The sequence below is a fragment of the Poecile atricapillus genome, chromosome 22, assembly GCF_030490865.1.
Source record: "Poecile atricapillus isolate bPoeAtr1 chromosome 22, bPoeAtr1.hap1, whole genome shotgun sequence".
Taxonomy (NCBI): Eukaryota; Metazoa; Chordata; class Aves; order Passeriformes; family Paridae; genus Poecile; species Poecile atricapillus.
In genome coordinates this window covers 2,795,688-2,815,679 of record NC_081270.1, presented here as the reverse complement: position 1 = coordinate 2,815,679, position 19,992 = coordinate 2,795,688, and the positions used below count along the sequence as shown (strand labels likewise).

General features: G+C 46.4%; 1 protein-coding gene across 1 annotated transcript in view; it reads left to right on the top strand.

Moving 5' to 3' along the window:
* Positions 1-3,713, top strand: part of CFAP74 (cilia and flagella associated protein 74) — a 36,885-nt gene extending 33,172 nt beyond the window's left edge. The window contains exons 35-39 of the mRNA XM_058855448.1: positions 503-637; positions 808-811; positions 1,416-1,537; positions 1,975-2,109; positions 3,590-3,713. Coding sequence (XP_058711431.1) covers positions 503-637; positions 808-811; positions 1,416-1,537; positions 1,975-2,109; positions 3,590-3,703 — 510 coding nt within the window. The 3' untranslated portion in view covers positions 3,704-3,713. The remainder of the gene's footprint in view (positions 1-502; positions 638-807; positions 812-1,415; positions 1,538-1,974; positions 2,110-3,589) is intronic.
* Positions 3,714-19,992: the final 16,279 nt, after the last annotated feature.

Genomic DNA, 19,992 nt, shown 5'->3' with positions numbered 1-19,992 from the left:
TGTGGAGCTGCCCTTGGGATGCTCTGGCCGGATGCGCAGGTGGCCTCACCACGGGCAGCCCTGGGCCCCTGCCAGGACATCAAAAGTTGGTGCAGAGTGACCACTAATGCCCAGCAACAGCATTGCAAGCGGGCTGGGGCTGAGCGAGAGCTGCTGCTGTCCTTGCAAGCTTTGGATTGCAGTTAGGAATGCACAGCAGGATAAGCTGAAGATGAATGGGCACTTGACCCAAGTTTGGCAACAGAAAATTTTTGCTTCTTTTAGTGGCCTTTGTATAAATCGTTTTTCCAATGCCCTCCTGAGACATATTTGCCAGGTTGGTTTAAAATAGAAGTGCCAGACTGGGCAAGCCCAGGGGCAGGTGCGGAACTCCTGCATTAGGGCCCAGGATCATTGGGATCATTCACGTGGAAGGTGATTTCACAATTTCCTGGGCCAGGTGCCAGCATCATTCAGGTGACCTGAGCTGTCACCTGCATCCAGGACTTTTTGTCTCACCCAGCAAACAGCCCACAAGATCCACCTGAAGGGTGCAGCCCGGGATCACCCCATGTTTGTGGAGGGGGGAGTGCCCCTGGATGTACCCATGGAGTCCTTGGCTGTGACCTCACCTGTGGCACCACAGGAAGGAGGTAAAGTGCCACCACTGTTTATTATGGAACAGGGGGGGATCAGACATGGGAATGTTCCTCTTCCTTTAAGAAAAAAGGAAATTAAAGACAATTTTTCCAGAATCAGAAAAAATAAGCATTATGTTACAGCATATATTCATAATACACAGAAAAACCCACAAAACTTTCTCTTAAGGAAAGTTTTTCTTTTCATTTTAATGCAGTTCTCTCTTAATGATCATCTTCCACTTCTGCAGCTTCCCTGCAAAAATTATTATAATGTGATACTACTATGAAGAATTAGATGCATTTGCTTTCTGCAGCTTCTCTGAGGTGTATTGGATGTTTAAGAAATTATTTCATATACAGTCACATATCCTGGATTGTCCTGTTTGTCCTGTTATGAAACTTCCAGGGGTTTGAAGTTACTCTTCCTTAATTTCTTGGGACAGGATCTGTGTTAAAGAGACAGGATGCAAACAGCTCCTGACTCCTGAGTTTTAAATAATTCTAAGCATATACACATAAGCTGGAATAAAGTACATAGAGGTGTGTGCCATGGGCTAGAAACTGAGCCTGGAACTTGATAAACATGTAACAGTTGCAGTTTGCAATTACAAATTATCCAAACCCTCTTTTTCCTTAATTCCTCACAACTCTGTAAAAGGATCTCCTTATCTCTGCCAGCTCCTGAGTTTGACACATCACTTTGTTTTGAACCATCATGGTGCAATTTCTGTTGGCTCCAAACTGCCAAAGGCAGTTTTGACTGTCTCAGAGTTGACCTGTTTGCTGTTTGTTTAGGGCCACAGGAAGCAGTGAGGTCCCTTCTCCTGCTCCTGGAGTACGTGGAGGGCTCAGCAGAGCCAGCCAGGGCAGAGATCACCATCGGCACCATGCAAAGTCCTCTGCTGGCAGCCAAGAAGGTGAGGGAAATAAAACCTGCAGGTTTGTGCCAGGTGCTGTAGGAGATCCTGACAGTGTGCAGAGGTCTGCTCATTCCTTCAGTCCAAAATTCACAAACTCATAAATCAAAAAGAGCAGCTTTCAGAGTTCCTGGTAAATTTTACATTATAAAAGCATCAGTGTTTGAAAACATTATTTCTCAGGGGCTAATATAAGGAATTAGCATTATCATACTAAGTCAGCAACAAACTTAATTTATGAGTTTGCTTCCTCAATTCAGGAATACAGAATTTTGAGCCCAGAACTGATTTACAGTTCCCATCCTGGTATTTTAATGGAGTATTGCATGATGAGGTGACACAATGAATGTCCCAGGGGATAGTTGGTGTTTTGTGGGGCAGTTCGGGCAGGGGCAGTGCAGCGGCCCAGGTGTGACTGTGCCTTCTGTTCGCTCCAGGCCGTGGAGTTTAGCCTGCACAGCGGCCCGGAGCTACAGCGGGTGGGGTTCATGCTGGACGGCACGAGGGGAGCCCTGGAGCGCGGGCAGCTGCAGCATATCAGCGTCTCGTGGATGCCACCTACCGACCTGCAGGTGAGGCACGGCCCGGCGCTGGCACCGGGCTCCTGGCGGGGTCACACCGGGCTCTTGGTGGGTGTCACACAGGGCTCCTGGAGGGGTCACATCAGGCTCCTGGTGGGTGTCACACAAGGCTCCTGGAGGGATGTGACACACAGTTCCCGTTGGGGTGTTATCCAAGGCTGTTGTCAGGATGTGACACCAAGGTCCTGTTGGAGTATCACACAGGGCTCCTGTCGGAGTATCACACAGGGCTCTTGTCGGAGTGTGGCCCAAAGATCCTGCTGGGATTGTGACACAAAGGTCCCATTGGGATGTGACCCACAGTTCCTATTGGGGTGTTACCCACAGTTGGGATGTCACCCAGAGCTCATATTGGGTTATCACACAAAGTTCCTGTGACCCACGGCTCCTGTTGAGGTGTGACCCACAGCTGCTGCTGGGTATGGGCAGCACAGGTGGCTCAGACACAGCCAGGTGACAGCTCCTGTGTGGTCTCTGAAAGAGCAGGGGTGGTACAAACCCCCTTTTGGGAACAGAAGCTGGAACAATGGGATTATCTGGAGCCTTCCTGCCTCCCCAGGGCTGTGCTTGGCCGTGTGGTAACAAGGACAGGGGTGAGCCACTTGTATCCCAGAGGAATCCCTTCCTGCAGGGAAGTCCAAAGGCCAAAGTGCTGCTGCTGTTAACAGGGTCTGGTGCCCTGAGTGAACTCTGTAGGGCCCTGGGACAGAACTGCTGCAGCCCTGCCAGCGCAGATCTGACTTTACATGGATCACTCTGCAACACATTTCTTTGCCATGGGCTGCCTTTCTTTTGGCACATTCCAGGAAGTCAGTCAGTCACATTCCTGGGGCCTTTGGACTTTCCACTTTAGGTGCCCCATTTCCCTGGCTACTTCCGCCTTGTATCATAGAGGTTGGATATGATGTCCCAACAGCTCCATGAGGCTGTGATTGCCCTTCCTGATTCACCTCCTTGGGCATTCATAGAGACTGAAAACATTGACTCCCTGTGTGTGGGATGGCAGAATGAGTAGCTGTTTCCAAAATTAATAATATTTCTGCCATCACACACAGAAAGAGGCAGCAGAGTTTCTGGCAGGATGTATCCAATCCACATCATGCCTCTTGGTAACCCCTGTGTCTTGCACAACACTGAGCATTTACTGGGGGCTGACAGGATCTGTTTCCTTCCAGCCCTCTCTGGGAGCTCTGAGGTTACTGCTGTGCTCAGTTGCCATAGCTGTGACATGGAGACAGTCTCTGTGGCACTCTGGGTACAGAATTCTGAGTCACTATCATACCTCACTGCCTGCAGCATGAGCATCACTTGGGGACAGGAAGGAACCAGCACAGTGGCTGTAACCTGTCACCTCTAGCTATAAGTGGTACCTTGAAAATTGAGATATGAAACACAGATTTTAGGAGGTGATCGGCTTATGTCTCCTATGTCCAAAACACCAGGCTGGTTTTCTGTGTGGTTCTTCCTGCAGACCAGTGACCCCCTGCTTGTGTCAGCCCTCCTTACTGTGAAAGGTGACATTACAGAATCCTACCGAGTCCTGTTCATGGCAAGAATTGTGTCTGCACCTGCTCCCACTGAATGAGGGATCCAGGCCAAATGGAAAGGAAGATGGAGGCTACATTACTGTGAGATCCCTGGATCTATGGTGAAACATGGGAAGATTTTGAAATTGCTGCAAATAAGTGAGGGCAGCAGGGACGTGGGAAGGAAGGGCCATGTAAAATTTCTGCTCTGTTTCATCCAAAGTTCTCTGTAAACTCTGGTGCCAGTAGCTTCATTTTCCAGCTGACTCTGTGACAATAATCTTGTGTTAGAAGAAAGAATTATTGAGGGCCCCAAGAAGCTACACCTGCTGTTAATCCCATGTCTCCCAAAGGTGGGCAAAGGAAGAGTATCTGGTTTACATCCACATAGGTGAGTTTCTATCTTTTTCCAATTTCAGATGTTTTTTGTAGGGTTTGTAAAAGCCTTTTTCTCTTTTAAGACCAGAATAAAGTTTCTTATTCAAGCCTCCTCCAAATCATTTGGGCAGTCACTTTTACAATGTATAGTCAAATCTGACTGGTAACACATGGTCAAGGGAGAATATCCCTGTGCTGTTCCCTGGATATGGCCAGGCACTTTCCAGAGATCCTGGCTGTCCAGGAACTTTGTATTTCTATATTTGCCTTCTGCTGAATTCCAGCTGAGAGCAATTCTGCTGAATTCCAGCTGAGAGCAATTCTGCTGAATTCCAGCTGCTGTTCTGGAGAAGCCAGAATGCCCTGCAGGTGGAACCTCTGTCAAGAAGCAGCAGCTGGTTCAGGGCAAGTGCAGAGCTGGAGAATGGAGGGGGCAGGAAGGAAGCAGCCATTAGACACAGGATAATCCTGTACATCTCGTATCACACTCTTTCCTGAGTCACAGCCAGTCTGTGGCAAAGTTCCCTCCCCACCACATCTCTGAGGGTGTGTTGCCCTTTGGCCCCTGTAGCTGTTAAATCCCTGATTCAGATGATGCAATCAGAAAATATAAACATTATTTGTAAATATCCCTGTGCTAACAAGCTGGGAACTGCAGGAAGAAGCAAGGAAGCAATCGTCACAAGGAACATTTTAACCATTTAACATTTTAACAATTTGACAGAGGAGGTTTGTAGGAGTGAAGAGGTGTATCCTTGTTTTTCCAGCCAGTGTTCAATCCATCGAGATGTGTTTTCATTTAATGATGGACCAAGTGCCTATGGAGTCACTTAATTCTTCAGTCTAAAGACTGCAGATGCTGAAGCAATCCCAGTGTCCTGGGGTGGGGAGGAGCTGGGGGTGGCAGTGCCAGCCAGAGACAATTCTGCCTTCCAGAGGCACTGGGTGTTGCTGCTGGCACATCTGGGCAGGCGCCTGGAGCTGGGCGCAATAGGCTTTGTGTGCTGGCTCTCCTGCAGCCCCAAAAGGGTGAGTATGAGGTGTCCCCTGCCCAGGGAGGCAAAGATTTAGTTTCAGATAAGCATTGGTAAAGTGAGAGGTGTGGCTTTAAAGCCCAGGAAGTGTGAATTCCATTCCTCTGCCTCAGGAGATGGGTCCTATGAGACTGGGAAAAAACTCCACCCCAGACCCCTTGTGGGGTGGCAGCCCAGGGTGCTCTGTTTGAGCCCCTGGGGTTTCTCCCTTGCTCTGTCCCTATTAGTCCCCAATGTTATAAATGCAAAGGCAAATTTAGGTTAAATAAAAAGAGAAATTTATTATAAAACAATTTCAATAAAGAACAAACAACGAGAAAAACCACAATAAAATGGGCAGCTCAGCGCTGGGTGGACAGGGTCTATACCAAAGGTATAGGTGTTCCCAAATCCACGATCGAGGGTTCTCAGGCCTGGGTTTTTATAGGGATTTTGTGTCCTGAGGCTAAATTCCAAGCAGGCACCATTCACCAAAGGTCCTTGATTGTTGGATGAATGGATTTCCTGGCATTGGAGAATAGAGTTAATAGATGTCCGGGCAGAGTCTCCTCATATGTAAAGAGATTCTGAATATTCCTTGATTTTATTTTAGTTCGGGCCATCAGGATGGAGTGGTTGGATCTGGGTTGGAGCCGATGAATATCTCGGCTGGGCTTTTCCCTTTGTCCAGTCTGATTGCTTCCCCAACAGTGGTCTGCCAGGTGGGGTGTTCAGGTCCGGCGATGGGTATCTCCTCCGAGCTTGTTTCTTTGTCAGCCTGATTGCTTTCCCAACAGTGGTCTGCAGGGCGGGGTATCTCCTCCGAGCTCGTTCCTTTGTCAGCCTGATGGCCCGTGTCCTGCTCATTCGTTTCGGTTGATGGACGCCGGCTAAGATCTTTATCTGGGTGCCGACTAGCATTGTTATCTCCTGAATGGGAATTCGCGACTAGATCTGGGGGAGGACTTTTTGGCCACACTGTATTTTCTATTTTATATTATTATAGCTACAAATATATTTATTTAGACCTTTACGAATTTTTATTCATAAGTTTATCTATTACAGTCCCCTGCCTAATAATTCATCACATTAAAAATTCGTGTTATTTTATTTAATTTTACAGAGGAAGGACTATATGTAATTTTCAATCACATTCGTTTTCCTCCCAATCCGTTAGCGAATTCCCACAATATTCTTGAGACAGGTTATATTTATTTTCAAAATTCTTTAAAGCTTTAATTGCGTTTTTGTTTTCCTTTTCCTCCTCTAATTTCATTAGTTTAGAGAGGGAAGTAGGTTTCCCTTGTGCTTTTTCAGGATCGATTGGATGGGCGGCAATCTGCATTCCTTGCACAACAGACTGAATTAGTCTGATGAAGCAAGGAATTAAGCAGGGAAGGAAGATGATTCCGGCAATTGAACAGACTATGAAGAATACTAGCTTCTTCCACCAAGCCCCTTGCCCGAATATTTGGTCCCACCAGGAGGCTTGTAGGATTGAATTCTATTTTTGGACCGGTACATGTGCTACTTTCTTTATTTCAGCAGCCAGTCCTTTTATTGTTTCCCCGTAATTATCTATTTCCATACAGCACTCGGATTCATTGTATCTGCCGCACACTCCTCCCTCCTCGGCTAGCAGATAATTGAGAGCTAATCTGTTTTGATACACAAAAGCTCTCATTTGTGAATGTTGTTTTGCTAGGAGTTCCAGGGCTTCTGAAGTGTGATTGGAAACTACCTCTACCACCGCTTGCAACCTGATAAGTCTGTTGAGGAGATAAATGGGGGTTCTGTAACCCCAGCTGCCGTCATTTGCCCAAGTAGCGGGCCCATAATATTGAATAATCCTTTCGGCAGGCTATTCTTCCTCTTTCCACTTCTGGTTGCCTCCCGCCATTGGTAATTCTCGTTTTAATTCCCTCTTTTGTCTAGCTAATATTTCAAAGAGGGGAGCTCCCAAAGACTTACTCTCATCTTTGGGCAAAGTAAAGAAAAAGGGCCGAATTATTCCGAGTGTGCAGGATCCTTTCCACCTTCTAGGTAACTCACTGTATGCTTTCTTTCCACATATCCAATATATGCCATCCGGTGCTTCCCAACCCTTGTTCGATTTTGCCGGATCATCCCAATATTCTCTCAGGCCTATTAATGCATGGAAGGGATTGGCCCCAGAATTCTTATACCAACAAAGTCCAATTATTTCTATCCATTCACAGTTATTATCCCAAGAGTGACTCCAATAATTCTCGGGTGGTTCAGGTTGCCAGACTCTTGTTTTGCTGTCTGAATTCACCGTGAGGGTGTTTATACACGGGGTATAACCTACCAAATCGGTGAATTCTTTTCCTTCTCTGCTAATGCAGAAAGTTCCAATTATTCTCTGATCTATCACCCATCCCTCGGGTCTTCGTGTAGTTTTAGATAATTTTAGGCCTGTCCATTTTAAAAGTTGTTCTGGGGTTAGTCCTTCTCCCTTCCATGGCCATCTTTCGGCCGATTTCAAGCCACCACATATCTAACAATTTGATAGACCTAATTCGGTGGCAATCTCTTGCATCAGGTCTATGAATAGGTTTTGGTTGGGGCTTGGTAATCCCCAGCTACTATATTGTTTTTCCAATTGTTCGTAATGTTCACTGAGAGAGTTTAGTCTCTCTTGTTCCAGCTTTTTTCTTTTATTCTCTATTTCTCGTCTTTTTAATTCTAGGGTTAGTTGTTTTATTTTGCTTTCTGGATCTAACCCTTCCTCATCTCTAGAAAAACAGAATACCTGGTCGAATTGCAAACACACCCGGTCGTCATCACTTTTTAACAAATCCAGAATTATGGGCTCATTGTTGAAGGAAGCTTTTGTTTCATGTTTCAAATTTCTACCTTCCCAATACATTTTTCCACTTATAGTACACGTTTTCAAGTTTGCTTTATTGTAACATAGAGGGTTGATTTTGTAGTATGCTATAAAGGTAGATTGCCTTTTACCTCCGATCCAGACGGTTTTATTACATTGACCGCAAATTGAGATTGGAGGGACTCCCCCCACCTCCCTTTTGTTTCTGAAGTGGGTTGTTTGGGTTTTTTGTTCTTCAAGAGTTTGAAACTGCCCATCCTTAAAACTTGCCCCTGGGCAGGAACACCAAACCTCCCCCTCCAGTTTACACAGATTATACTGAGTGCCATTAGACCAGCATAACCCTGCTCATTCGTTCGGTTACTGTGGCAGTCCGACACTGCTCACACTTCCCCAGGGGACGCTCCCCCGGAGGTGCCTCAGGACTCGTTCCCTCGGCCAAGCACACGGCTAGACTCAGGACTGTCAGGATTCCTCACCATTGAATCCCTCTGCCTCGCCCTTCGCCCGTATAAGAACATACGGCGGGGATTGCCATCTTCCCGGCAGCAAGGACTGTCTTCAGGGGCCCTTGAAGTCCTTATGGCGTACCTCCTCTTAAAGGTCGCCCACCGAGACGCTTTGATCGTGTCTGTCCTACACGGTACTTTTATCGTTCTGCGACACTAGATTACTAAAGGTTCTGCTTTACAATCTAGTTTACCTCTCAACCCTTTTTGGAAAAACAGGAACCACTCGGGAGAGTCGAGTTCCAAAAGCCCCGCCCAGGTGGCAAGTATTAGGAAAAGGTTAGTTTGCTCCTGTTCCTTTTCTAGACACTTGGTACACAATCCCTTGGGTTTGTACCCTCCCAAACAGTGAGCCACCCAAATCTGGTTACAATAAGCACACTTGAAATGGACAAATGGAAAACAATAACAATCAGAATTAATACAACTTATCTGCCCTTCACTTGTCATTTGTGGTGACACCGGAGTTTAACTTTCAGTTCTCCCGGAGGGGTGGTAACTTTCCACTCGGAGGAATTGTAATCCGTTACTTTCTTCGCCTGAGATGAGTGTGTCCAGCCCCTTTCAGCAGTCCGAACCGCGGTATCTGTTGTCAGGAGGACGAGAAATGGTCCCTCCCAGTGAGGGCTGAGGGGAAGCTCCTTCCACGCCTTGATCAGAACTTTATCCCCAGGCTGTATCTGGTGGATTGGAAATCCCAATGTTGTACTTTGGGGAATCAGTCCTCTTTTCCTCAGCTCCTGTAAATTTTTGTTTATGGAAATGAGATACCGTTGAATCTGCACATCCTCCACCTGAGGGTGTGCCACTGGCATTCCATGTTTATATGGCATCCCATATAACATTTCAAAGGGGGACAGACCTGTCTCAGAGTGCGGCATGGTTCTTATATTTAGTAGTGCAAGGGGAAGACATTTGATCCATGACATTTTAGTTTTAATCATAAGTTTGGATAGCTGTGATTTTAACGTTTGATTCATTCTTTCCACTTGTCCCGAACTCTGAGGATGCCAAGGGGTGTGATATTGCCATCTTATGCCTAATGCTTCTGATAGTTGTCTGATAATTTTGGATGTAAAGTGTGTGCCTTGATCCGAATCTATATAATCTACTATCCCATATCTGGGAATAATTTCTTCTAATAAAATTTTCGACACCGTTTGGGCTGTGGCCCTTGCCCTGGGAAAAGCTTCCACCCAATGTGTCAATTTATCTACTATTACTAATAAGAATTTGTATCTACCGATTTTTGGTAGCTCAATGAAATCCACCTGGATTCTTTCAAATGACCTGATTCTTTCAAAATGGCCTGTATGAGAGAGGGCGACCTCCCCAGGCTGATTGCTTAAATTTTGATCGATTTATTTTCTGGCATATCACACATCCTTGCACCTCTTGTTTGGCGAGTTCGAAGATTCCTTTGCACCCGAAAAATTTAAGAAATTGCTCAGCTAAAGCCCGAGTTCCCCAATGAGTTTGTTTGTGTAGTCTCCGTAGTATCCCCCTTGCCATTCCCTTTGGGACTAATTCCCTTCCATCTGGTAACCACCATTTTCTTTTCGAAGTTACCCCCTACCTTCTTGAATTCTTCTATCTCCCTTTCCGAAGGGAGCATGGAAACCTCTGGTGATTCCTTTGGGATTACTTCGGGGATACTTACCGTTAACAAAGCCGCTCGTTTCGCCTCTTTGTCTGCCAGGTTGTTTCCCCACATGTGGAATTGCCACCCTGTTTGGTGTCTTTTTACATGGACCACCAATATTTCTTGTGGCTCTCTGACTGCTTCTAGAATTTGTCTGATTATTTCCCCATAGATTAATCCTTTTCCTTTGGTATTTATCAAGCTTCTCTCTTCCCATATTTTCCCGAAGGTATGTACCACCTCAAATGCATATCTTGAGTCTGTAAAGATGGTCCCCCTTTTTCCTTTCAATCCCCGAAGGGCTTTTAGGAGAGCATATAGCTCGCAAGCTTGGGCGGACCAACTTGCTTTTAGGGGGCCTGACTCTACAACTTCTCCTGACATGCCATTTATTATTGCATACCCTGATTTTCGTTTTCCTTCAACGACTTTCGAAGAACCATTTATAAACCATTTTTCTCCTCCTTCTAATTCTTGATCTTCCAAGTCAGGCCTAACCTTGGTTTGCAATTCCACAGTTTCAATGCAATTGTGGAGTAGTTTTTCTGTTGGTTCCCCAAACAGGAACTGCGCAGGATTCTGTGCAGTAGTTGTTCTTAATTCCAGACTCGGTGAGCTGATTAATATGGCTTCATATTTCAGAAGCCTTGAATCAGTTAACCATTTTTCTGCTTTTTGTTGTAAGATATTTCTTATATCATGTGGGGTATAAACTATCAAGGAAGCTCCAAAAGTTATCTTTTTTGCTTCCTCAACTAACAGAGCTACTGCCACGATTGCTTGCAAGCAAGTAGGCCAGCCCCTACTAACCGGATCTAGGATTTTTGATAGAAATCCTATGTGTTTCCTCTTTTCTGCCCATTCCTGGGTCAGAACCCCTTGTGCTGTTTGCCTACTCACATCCACAAACAGCTGAAATTCTTTATTGGTGTCCGGCAAGGTTAGTACGGGGGCGGTTATGAGGGCATTCTTTAACTCCTGGAATTTAATTCCATCTTGCTCAGTCCATTTCAGTCTGTCAGTGTTTAGTCTCTCGTACAGAAATTTTACTTTTCCACTAAAACCTTCAATCCATTGCCTGCAATATCCCAGAAGCCCTAGAAATTGTCTAATTTGTCTTTTTGTTTTTGGGGCAGGGAGTGCAAGGATCCCTGCCACTCTCTCAGGGTCCAATTTCTTTTTCCCTTGAGATATCCAATGACCGAGATATTTAACCTCAGGTTCTGTGAATTGCAGTTTGGATTTAGATACCTTTAACCCCTTTTGTCCCAGAAAATTTAACAAAGCAATCGTACTCCTTTTCACTTTTTCTTCAGTTGTCCTGGCAATCAATAGGTCATCTACATATTGTAGAAGTTTTGTCTCATCCTCAGGAACGAATTGAGTTAGCAATTGTTCCAAAGCCTGTCCGAACAGATTCGGAGATTCCACAAACCCCTGAGGAAGAACCGTCCACCTTAGCTGTTGTTTTCGGTTTGTGTCAGGGTCCTCCCACTGAAAGGCGAAGTAATTCCTATTCTTCTCATCTAAAGGACAAGTCTAAAAGGCATCCTTTAAGTCAATTACACTGTACCATACATCCTCAGGTGAGAGTCTGTTTAGTAAAGTATAAGGGTTTGCCACCACCGGGAACCTGGTTCGGGTTCTAGCGTTTACCGCTCTAAGATCCTGAACCAGTCGGAAACTTCCATCCGTTTTCTTTACGGCTAGGATGGGGGTGTTATGTTGGGACATACAGGGTTCGAGGGTACCCCCTTTGAGAAGATCATCAATTACTAGTTTCAATCCCCTCCTCCCTTCCATCGGGATGGGATATTGTTTGACCCTTATTGGGTCTTCGGGGTCCTCTATTTCAATTTTAATAGGCTTAATATTTAGTTTTCCCACTTCCCCTTTTGAGTGCCACACTCTGGGGTTAATTTCCTCTTCATCCTTTGGAGTAAATTTGAATATCTTCACCACCAATTCAGAATTTTTAACAATATTGATACCCAATGCAACAATCATGTCTCTTCCTAATAAATTGTAATCCGCCTCTTCTACAAGTAACAAATTTCCTAGGCAAGTTTTATTTTTAGATTCTATTTCCACATCTTTTATTACAGACACCTTAAAAGGATCTCCCTTGGCTCCAATTACAAAAACCTTTTCCCTGCTTGCCACACACCCCTCTGGCAATTTTTGCAGAGTACTCCTTTCTGCTCCGGTGTCTACCAGGAAGCTTACCTCCTGCCATTGGGGACCCACTTTCAGTTTTATCAAGGGCTCCTTGGATGTTCCAGTCCCCAAATTAAAGAGCCCCAGACACCGCTAATCCTCTTGAAAGATTTTTTCATCTTTTATCCTTTTCCTACAGTCCCGCTGAATGTGTCCTACCTTTTTACAGTAGTAACACTCAGGAAGCTCTCTCCGTGGGGTAGGGGCTGCCTTGTGAGGGCCGTTCTGTTTTCTGGGTAAAGTTTTAAACTTACCATGCGTTTGCTCTTGCTTTTGAACCTCTTTGACTGCGGCTACTAACACCTTAGCCTGTAGCCTTTGTTTTTCATCCTCCCTTCTCATGTATATCTTTTGAGCTTCCCTCAGAAGCTCTTGGAGGCTTTTATTCTGCCATCCGTCGATTTTCTCTAGTTTCCTCCTAATGTCCTCCCAAGACTTTGCTACGAATTGTGTCTTGAGTAGGACCTCTCCCACAGGAGAGTTCGGGTCAGTCCCAGAGTATATCTGAAGACTTCGTCGTAGCCTCTCCACCCATTCTGTGGGCGATTCCTCTTTACCTTGGCATTCCCCAAACACTTTACTAATGTTTTGACCTCGGGGAACCGCCTCCCTTATTCCCTGCACAATTATATTTCTAAAATCTATCATGCTTCGCCTGCCTTCTTCCGTCTGGGCGTTCCAGCTCGGGCTCACACTGGGCCACTTTTGGTCGCCTGGTGTCCCCTGCGGATTGCGTCGATCCTAATCCCTGATACCAGCTTGTTTAATCATTTCTCTCTCTTCCTGATTAAACAGCGATCTCAGGATTGCCATAAGATCATCATACATATAAATACTGCTTCCTAAGAAGTCATCCAACCTTTCAGCCACACCAAACGGATCATCCAGCAACCGCCCCATCTCTTTTTTAAATGCTCGCACATCCCCTGAATTAAGGGGAACATTCACAAATCCAATTACTCCAGGGGCTGTTGGTACTTCCCTGAGAGGGAACATCCGGTGTCTATTCTCACTCTCTCCCCACTCTTCACCCACCATTTTTGCTTTCAAACAAGTTCTACTTGCAGGAGGGGAACTGGGGTTTGTGTGGGTTTTTTCCTTTATTGTTTGCGGGAACTCCGCCGCCACCCGGTTACCAGGAGGGACCCCTTCAGTTAAGTGTGAGGGTCCCGGCGGTGGCGGCCGGACGGGCAATTGTGGATAGTGTGTTTCCCAGCCTTGCACTAAGAAGGACTCTGGAGAGGTTGTGGCGGCTGGGGTTTCCACAGGCAGGGGCAAAGGGAGTGTTGCCGGCACAACTGCCGATGCCGACTCCCCTGCTCGAGATGTGAATATCTCAGCAGGTTGCTCTGGGGAGCCTGCGGGTGCTGATGGCACCACTTGATCCACCGCAGAGGGTTCTGCTGGTCCGTGGTATGGAGGTGGTAAATGATCAAGGGGTTCCCAGGTTTCGGCCCTCGATCCACGTTTTTGTTTCACCGGGAATAACCCTACTCTGGCAGTTAACCAGACCTTGGCATATTCTTTCTCCTCGGGGTCTGAGGAAACCTTGCTCTCCACATAAGAGAGCAACTCGTTACACGTCCACCTTTCAAATGTGCCCAACACAGGCCAAGTGAGGTGGTTTCTCAGTTCTTGCCCTCCCCAGACCTCGGCACAATACTGGATCATTTTTGCCTTAGATTTCTTTTTTCTCTCAGGGCAATTTTCCCAATATTTTAACATCCATCCCAAGGGACTTTCCGGTGGGATGTCCAGCGATCCATTCGCTTTCTCGGAGGGACCCTTTTCATTACCCTTCTTCTGCATCTTACTTTTTCTTTGTCCCATATATTAAAAAAATATCTTACCTTTCCTGCGTTGTGTTCGTTCCACCTTTGCCAGAGAAATCAAAGTTTGCTAATACTCACCTCTCAGTTAGCTGCACTGGGGTCTTTTGTATTCAGCACTTCGATTCTCCTTTGGACCTTTGCCTAGGTCCGTTGACTGAAAGGGTTTACCAATTCCCGAGCTCGATAGGACGTCCCCTTCCCCTTTCAGCCCCTTGTGATCAGTCCCCCGGGACTCCCTTTCGTCCTAGGTTTTTACAAGCGTGTAGAGAGAGAACTTTTCCACACCGAATCGCTTCCTTCGTGGCCGGCCAATTCCCTCACGGGAGGATGGAACTGCGGCCTTGAAGTCCACACTCCCTCCGTGATCAGATCACGTCTCACACACACTCGCCCAATCACCCGCTCAACCCCACAGTACTTACAACTATTTCCTGTGAGGGCGTCTTCGTGCACTGTCGACTTTTTACGAGCTACCAGGCCGCGGCTTTCTCAAAGGCTCCGTGCCTTCCCGAGCTCTCTGGATCCGTCTCTCTTTTTATTGTGGTTTTTGCCTTAGCCTAAATTTGGTTTGGATGTCGGAACGAACTGCGAAGACTCTCGACTCACCAGGCCGCCAAAATCAGCGGGGGTACTCGTCCTGGACAGCGAGATTCTCCCGCAGTTTCTCCGATCCGAGTCACGACACCAATCTGTTATAAATGCAAAGGCAAATTTAGGTTAAATAAAAAGAGAAATTTATTATAAAACAATTTCAATAAAGAACAAACAACGAGAAAAACCACAATAAAATGGGCAGCGCAGCACTGGGTGGACAGGGTCTATACCAAAGGTATAGGTGTTCCCAAATCCACGATCGAGGGTTCTCAGGCCTGGGTTTTTATAGGGATTTTGTGTCCTGAGGCTAAATTCCAAGCAGGCACCATTCACCAAAGGTCCTTGATTGTTGGATGAATGGATTTCCTGGCATTGGAGAATAGAGTTAATAGATGTCCGGGCAGAGTCTCCTCATATGTAAAGAGATTCTGAATATTCCTTGATTTTATTTTAGTTCGGGCCATCAGGATGGAGTGGTTGGATCTGGGTTGGAGCCGATGAATATCTCGGCTGGGCTTTTCCCTTTGTCCAGTCTGATTGCTTCCCCAACAGTGGTCTGCCAGGTGGGGTGTTCAGGTCCAGCGATGGGTATCTCCTCCAAGCTTGTTTCTTTGTCAGCCTGATTGCTTTCCCAACAGTGGTCTGCAGGGCGGGGTATCTCCTCCGAGCTCGTTCCTTTGTCAGCCTGATGGCCCATGTCCTGCTCATTCGTTTCGGTTGATGGACGCCGGCTAAGATCTTTATCTGGGTGCCGACTAGCATTGTTATCTCCTGAATGGGAATTCGCGACTAGATCTGGGGGAGGACTTTTTGGCCACACTGTATTTTCTATTTTATACTATTATAGCTACAAATATATTTATTTAGACCTTTACGAATTTTTATTCATAAGTTTATCTATTACACCAACCTTAAACCTCACCCTGGTTCTGTCCCACAAAACCCATCACCCTGCCTCTGTTCAGGGCTCTCTGTCTCTGGACCTAAGTTGAGTTTGTTCCTGTGCTGAATAAATGGTTTCCTGAGCAGAAGCCCGTCTCGCTGGAGTCTCATGTTGGTCACTGGTAACTCTAGCCTCCCTGGACATGATCCTACAGCTGCGGAATGCAGCACACAGGCCCCTGGACACAAGTGGTGGCACTTTTCCAGAGGGAAGAAAACTCAGTCCCCCAGGTTCCTGATGTCAGATTGTCAGAGGTCTTTGGCACTCCAAGGGCGGCTTGAGTTCTTGGTGGGGGAAGCCTGGGTCTCGGACGAATCCTGCTCCCTTCCTAATTTTCGGAGGTAGAAGCCCACTCGCAGCCACAGGCCCCTGGACACAAATGGCAGCCCTTTTCCAGGGAAAACAAAACTCACCCTCCCAGGTTCCTGATGTCAGTTTGTTGAGGACATTTGGCACTCCAAAGGCAGCCCAAGTTTTATGTGGGGGCAGCTTGGGCCTTGGAGGAATCCTGCTCTGTTTGTAATTTTTGGAGGCAGAAGCCTGCTTGCAGCCACCAGGCTCCTTGACAGGAACAGCAGCCCTTTACCATGTTAAACAAAACTCACCCCTTCCAGGTTCCTGATGGCAGTTTGTCAGAGTCATTTGGCACTCCAAGGACAGCCCGAATTCTAGGTGGTGGCAGCTTTAGTCCAGGAGGAATCCTGCTCCATTCGTAATTTTTGGAGGCAGAAGCCCACTCAACCACTGGCACCTGGACACAAACTGCAACCCTTTTCCAGGGGCAAGTAGACTCATCCCCCAGGTTCCTGGCCTCAGCCTATCAGAAGCATTTGTTCCTCTAAGGGCCACCTGAGTGGGAGTGACTTGGGTATCACATCTCGCTGGAGCTTATCTGTCATTATCACTTCGGCCTGCGCCAGGAGTGGGTCACACCCCAGGAGCAGGATGACCCGAGGAGCGACTAGAGTACTCACTCTATGGCTTTTTGGCTGCCAGTCGGCGCTCTGAGGAGACAAGGACAAGAGGGAGGTCTTTTGCATGGGATAATAGAGGATTTATTGCTCTGAGGAATCTCGGGGGCAAAAGACAGAAAATGCAAGGGTGCAACAGCTGAAATAGGGAGGCAGTTCAAAAGAAGGGTACAAAGCATCAGCTAATCAGAGATGTCCTGGGGAGGGTAAAAGGCAGGCTTCACAAAATCATCATCCAGTGAGGGAGGTGGGGGGGAAAGTTGGGTCACAGGGACTAATCACGCATCGAAGTTTAGGGGATTTCCGAGGTGGAATTTCAAGCATGAGGTGGGGTTAATACAGATTGACAGGAGACTCAGGATAGATTGACAACGTGGGGTAGGAGGGTCTCATTTGGATCAAACCATCAACTTAGGTAATAACTGAACATACCATTAACAAGAAACACACTGTAACACTTGGTCTGGGAGGAATCCTGCTCTCTTTGCAATTTTCAGAGGCAGTAGCCCACTCCCGGCCATGGGCCCCCCTCGGAATGAGCCATGTTTCTTTTCCATGTTAAAAAATCCTCAGTCCCCAGGCTCCTGATGTCAGATTGTCAGAGGCATTTGGCACTCCAAGGGCAGTCTGAGTTTTTTGTGGTGGCAGCTTGGGTCAGGGAGGAATCTTTCTCTTCGTAGTTTTCAGAGGCAGAAGCCCACTCATGGCTATGGGCCCCTTGACATGAATGGCAGCCCCTTTTCAGGGGAAAAAACCCTCCACTTAGGTTCCTGATATCAACCTGTCATAGGCATTTGGCACTCCAAGGGCAGCCTGAGTTCTCACTGGGAGCAGGTTGGGTTCCCGAGGAATCCTGCTCTGTTTGTAATTTTCGGAGGCAGAAACATGCTTAACACTTGACACGAATGGCAGCTCTTTTTCAAGTTAAACAAAACTCATCCTCCCCCAGGTTCCTGACATCAGGCTTTCATGGGCATTTGGCACTTCAAGGACAGCCCGAATTTTAAGTTGGGGCACTTTGGGTTCCCGACAGATCCTGCTCCATTAGTAATTTTTGGAGGCAGAAGCTGGCTTGCAGTCAAGGACACCTGGACATGAAAGACAGCCCTTTTCCATGTCAAACAAAACTCACCTCCCAGGTTCCTGTCATCAGCCTGTCAGAGGCATTTGGCACTCCAAGGGCAGTCTGAGTTCTAGGTGGTAGCAGCTTGGATATGGGAGGAATCCTTCTCCATTTGTAATTTTTGGAGGCAGAAGTCTGCTCCCAGCCAAGGGCACCTGGATAAGAATGACAGCACTTGTAATAAGTTGTTATTGTTTGTTAATCAAATTTAATATGATTGTTAAATATAATATGATTGTTGAAGGTGTTTTAAGAGCTAATACTGTAAAAATGCCTAACCAAAAACATCCTGTTACAAAAACAAGAAACTACAGCAACTGCAGAAAAGCTAAACCCCACAGTATCCGGCCACACAAGCAAGAAGGGGGGGGTTGCTTACAAAAAGGGGAGTGGCTTAAACATTTTAGAACCAATGCCTGACCGTGAGACTGGGGAAGACCCTACCCACGACCACCAAGGAGCAGAAGAAGACCCCTTAGCAACAAGTGGCGCAAGTGCTGACACGATCCAGGAAGACAAAGATGCAGGGACTATATAAAAAGAGGAACCTCTTCAGCCAAGGCACACTCCCTGTGTAGGACACTAAAAGGAAGTGACCTCTGGCCCACCCCAGCTGGTGTTTGCTTGCTTACTGCTTGCTGGATTAATAAAATTGGCTTTCATGGATGATTATTTAAATTGTCCCTTCTATTTTGTCACACCAATTTATAACATCACTTTTCCGTAGTGAATGTGAAAAATGAGGTTCACTCTCTTAATAAATTATAAAAAGTTTAATATAAACAAAAAGACAATTAGGAGACATAGAAAATAAAGCAAAGGGTTAAACCGGCCGGGTGTCCTAGTGCTTTGCCAAGAACACACCTGATATCTTTGGAACACCTTTTTTATTCTCTCCTGCTGTGAGGATTTAATGCATATTCAAACTTTTCTAAGAAGCATTTTGCATGGTCACTTCCTGGTTCCACCTTTTTTGAGCATGCCCCATAGATTTTTATTTCTTCTAATTATCATTTTATTTGGGCTGGATTTCCTTTCTCTGCAAGTGGTCAATGTTGATAACAGTCTGGGCCCCTCATCATGCCACTGATGACAGCTGGGCTTCATGTCCTTCTGCTGTCAACGGCTGTTGATAACAGCCTGGTCTCCATGCCTTGCTGCTGATAACAGTCTGGGCTCCATTGTCCTTCTGCTGATAACAGCTTGGGTCCCACTGTCTTTGCTTTCTGGGGTTTTCTTGCTTTGTGCAGAAGGACATCGTTTTAATGTTCAAAATTCCTTTACGCCTAAAACTTGCTAGCAAGAGAAAAAGTACAGACATAGCCAAAAAGCATTTAACATATAATATTCATCCTAATACTTGCGAAAGCCACTATGACAATATGGATTTATAACATGAAGAAAACTCACCCCCCCCAGGTTCCTGATGTCAATTTGTCAGAGGTGTTTGACACTCCAAAGGCAGCCCGAGTTCTAGGTGGGGGCAGCTTGGGTAAGGGAGGAATCCTGTTCTAGAACCCAGCTCATTTAGACTGTGTTGCCTCCAAGGTTCAAAAATTCCCTCACCATATTCACGAACAACTTGCAAAGGATCTGGATTCCTGGGAACCACCCACCAGGAGAAACGGATAGTTGTTATACTATGTGGACCACCAGAACCCAGGAAGCATGTGTGGGTCTGCAGGGGTATAGAGTAGCCCAAAAGAAAGCCCAGATGGTGAAGCAGACTGTTATTTCACTGGGCTACGAATTAAGTGCTGGACAAAGAACTCTGGGGCAAGATTGCAAGGAAGCAATATGCCAAACCCCAAAAGCCCAGACAGCAAAGGAGTTAACAATAACTCTGGGCATGGTGGGGTGGTGAAGGCTGATGATTTATAATTATGGGTTACTTATAAAACCTCTATTCCTTGATCACAGAAGGGAGCAGGGACCCTCACTGGACAAAAGAAGCAACACAGGCCTTTGACCAACTAAAGAAGGCCCTCATGGCAGCTCTAGACCTGGGATGCCCAGAAGTGAGGAAGCCATTTTTTTGGTTTTCTCACAAAAAACAGGGAATTGCCTTGGGAATACTAGCACAGAACTTTGGCTAATACCAGAGGGCAGTGGTCTACCTCTCCAAGCAGCTGGACACAGCAGCTAAAGGGTGGCCAGGGTGTCTCAAAGCCATTGCAGCAGTAGCAATGAACATCCAGGAGGCCTGTAAATTCACCTTAGGCCAGAAGATAACACTACTAGTTTCTCACAGTGTCTGCAGTCCTGGAAGCAAAAG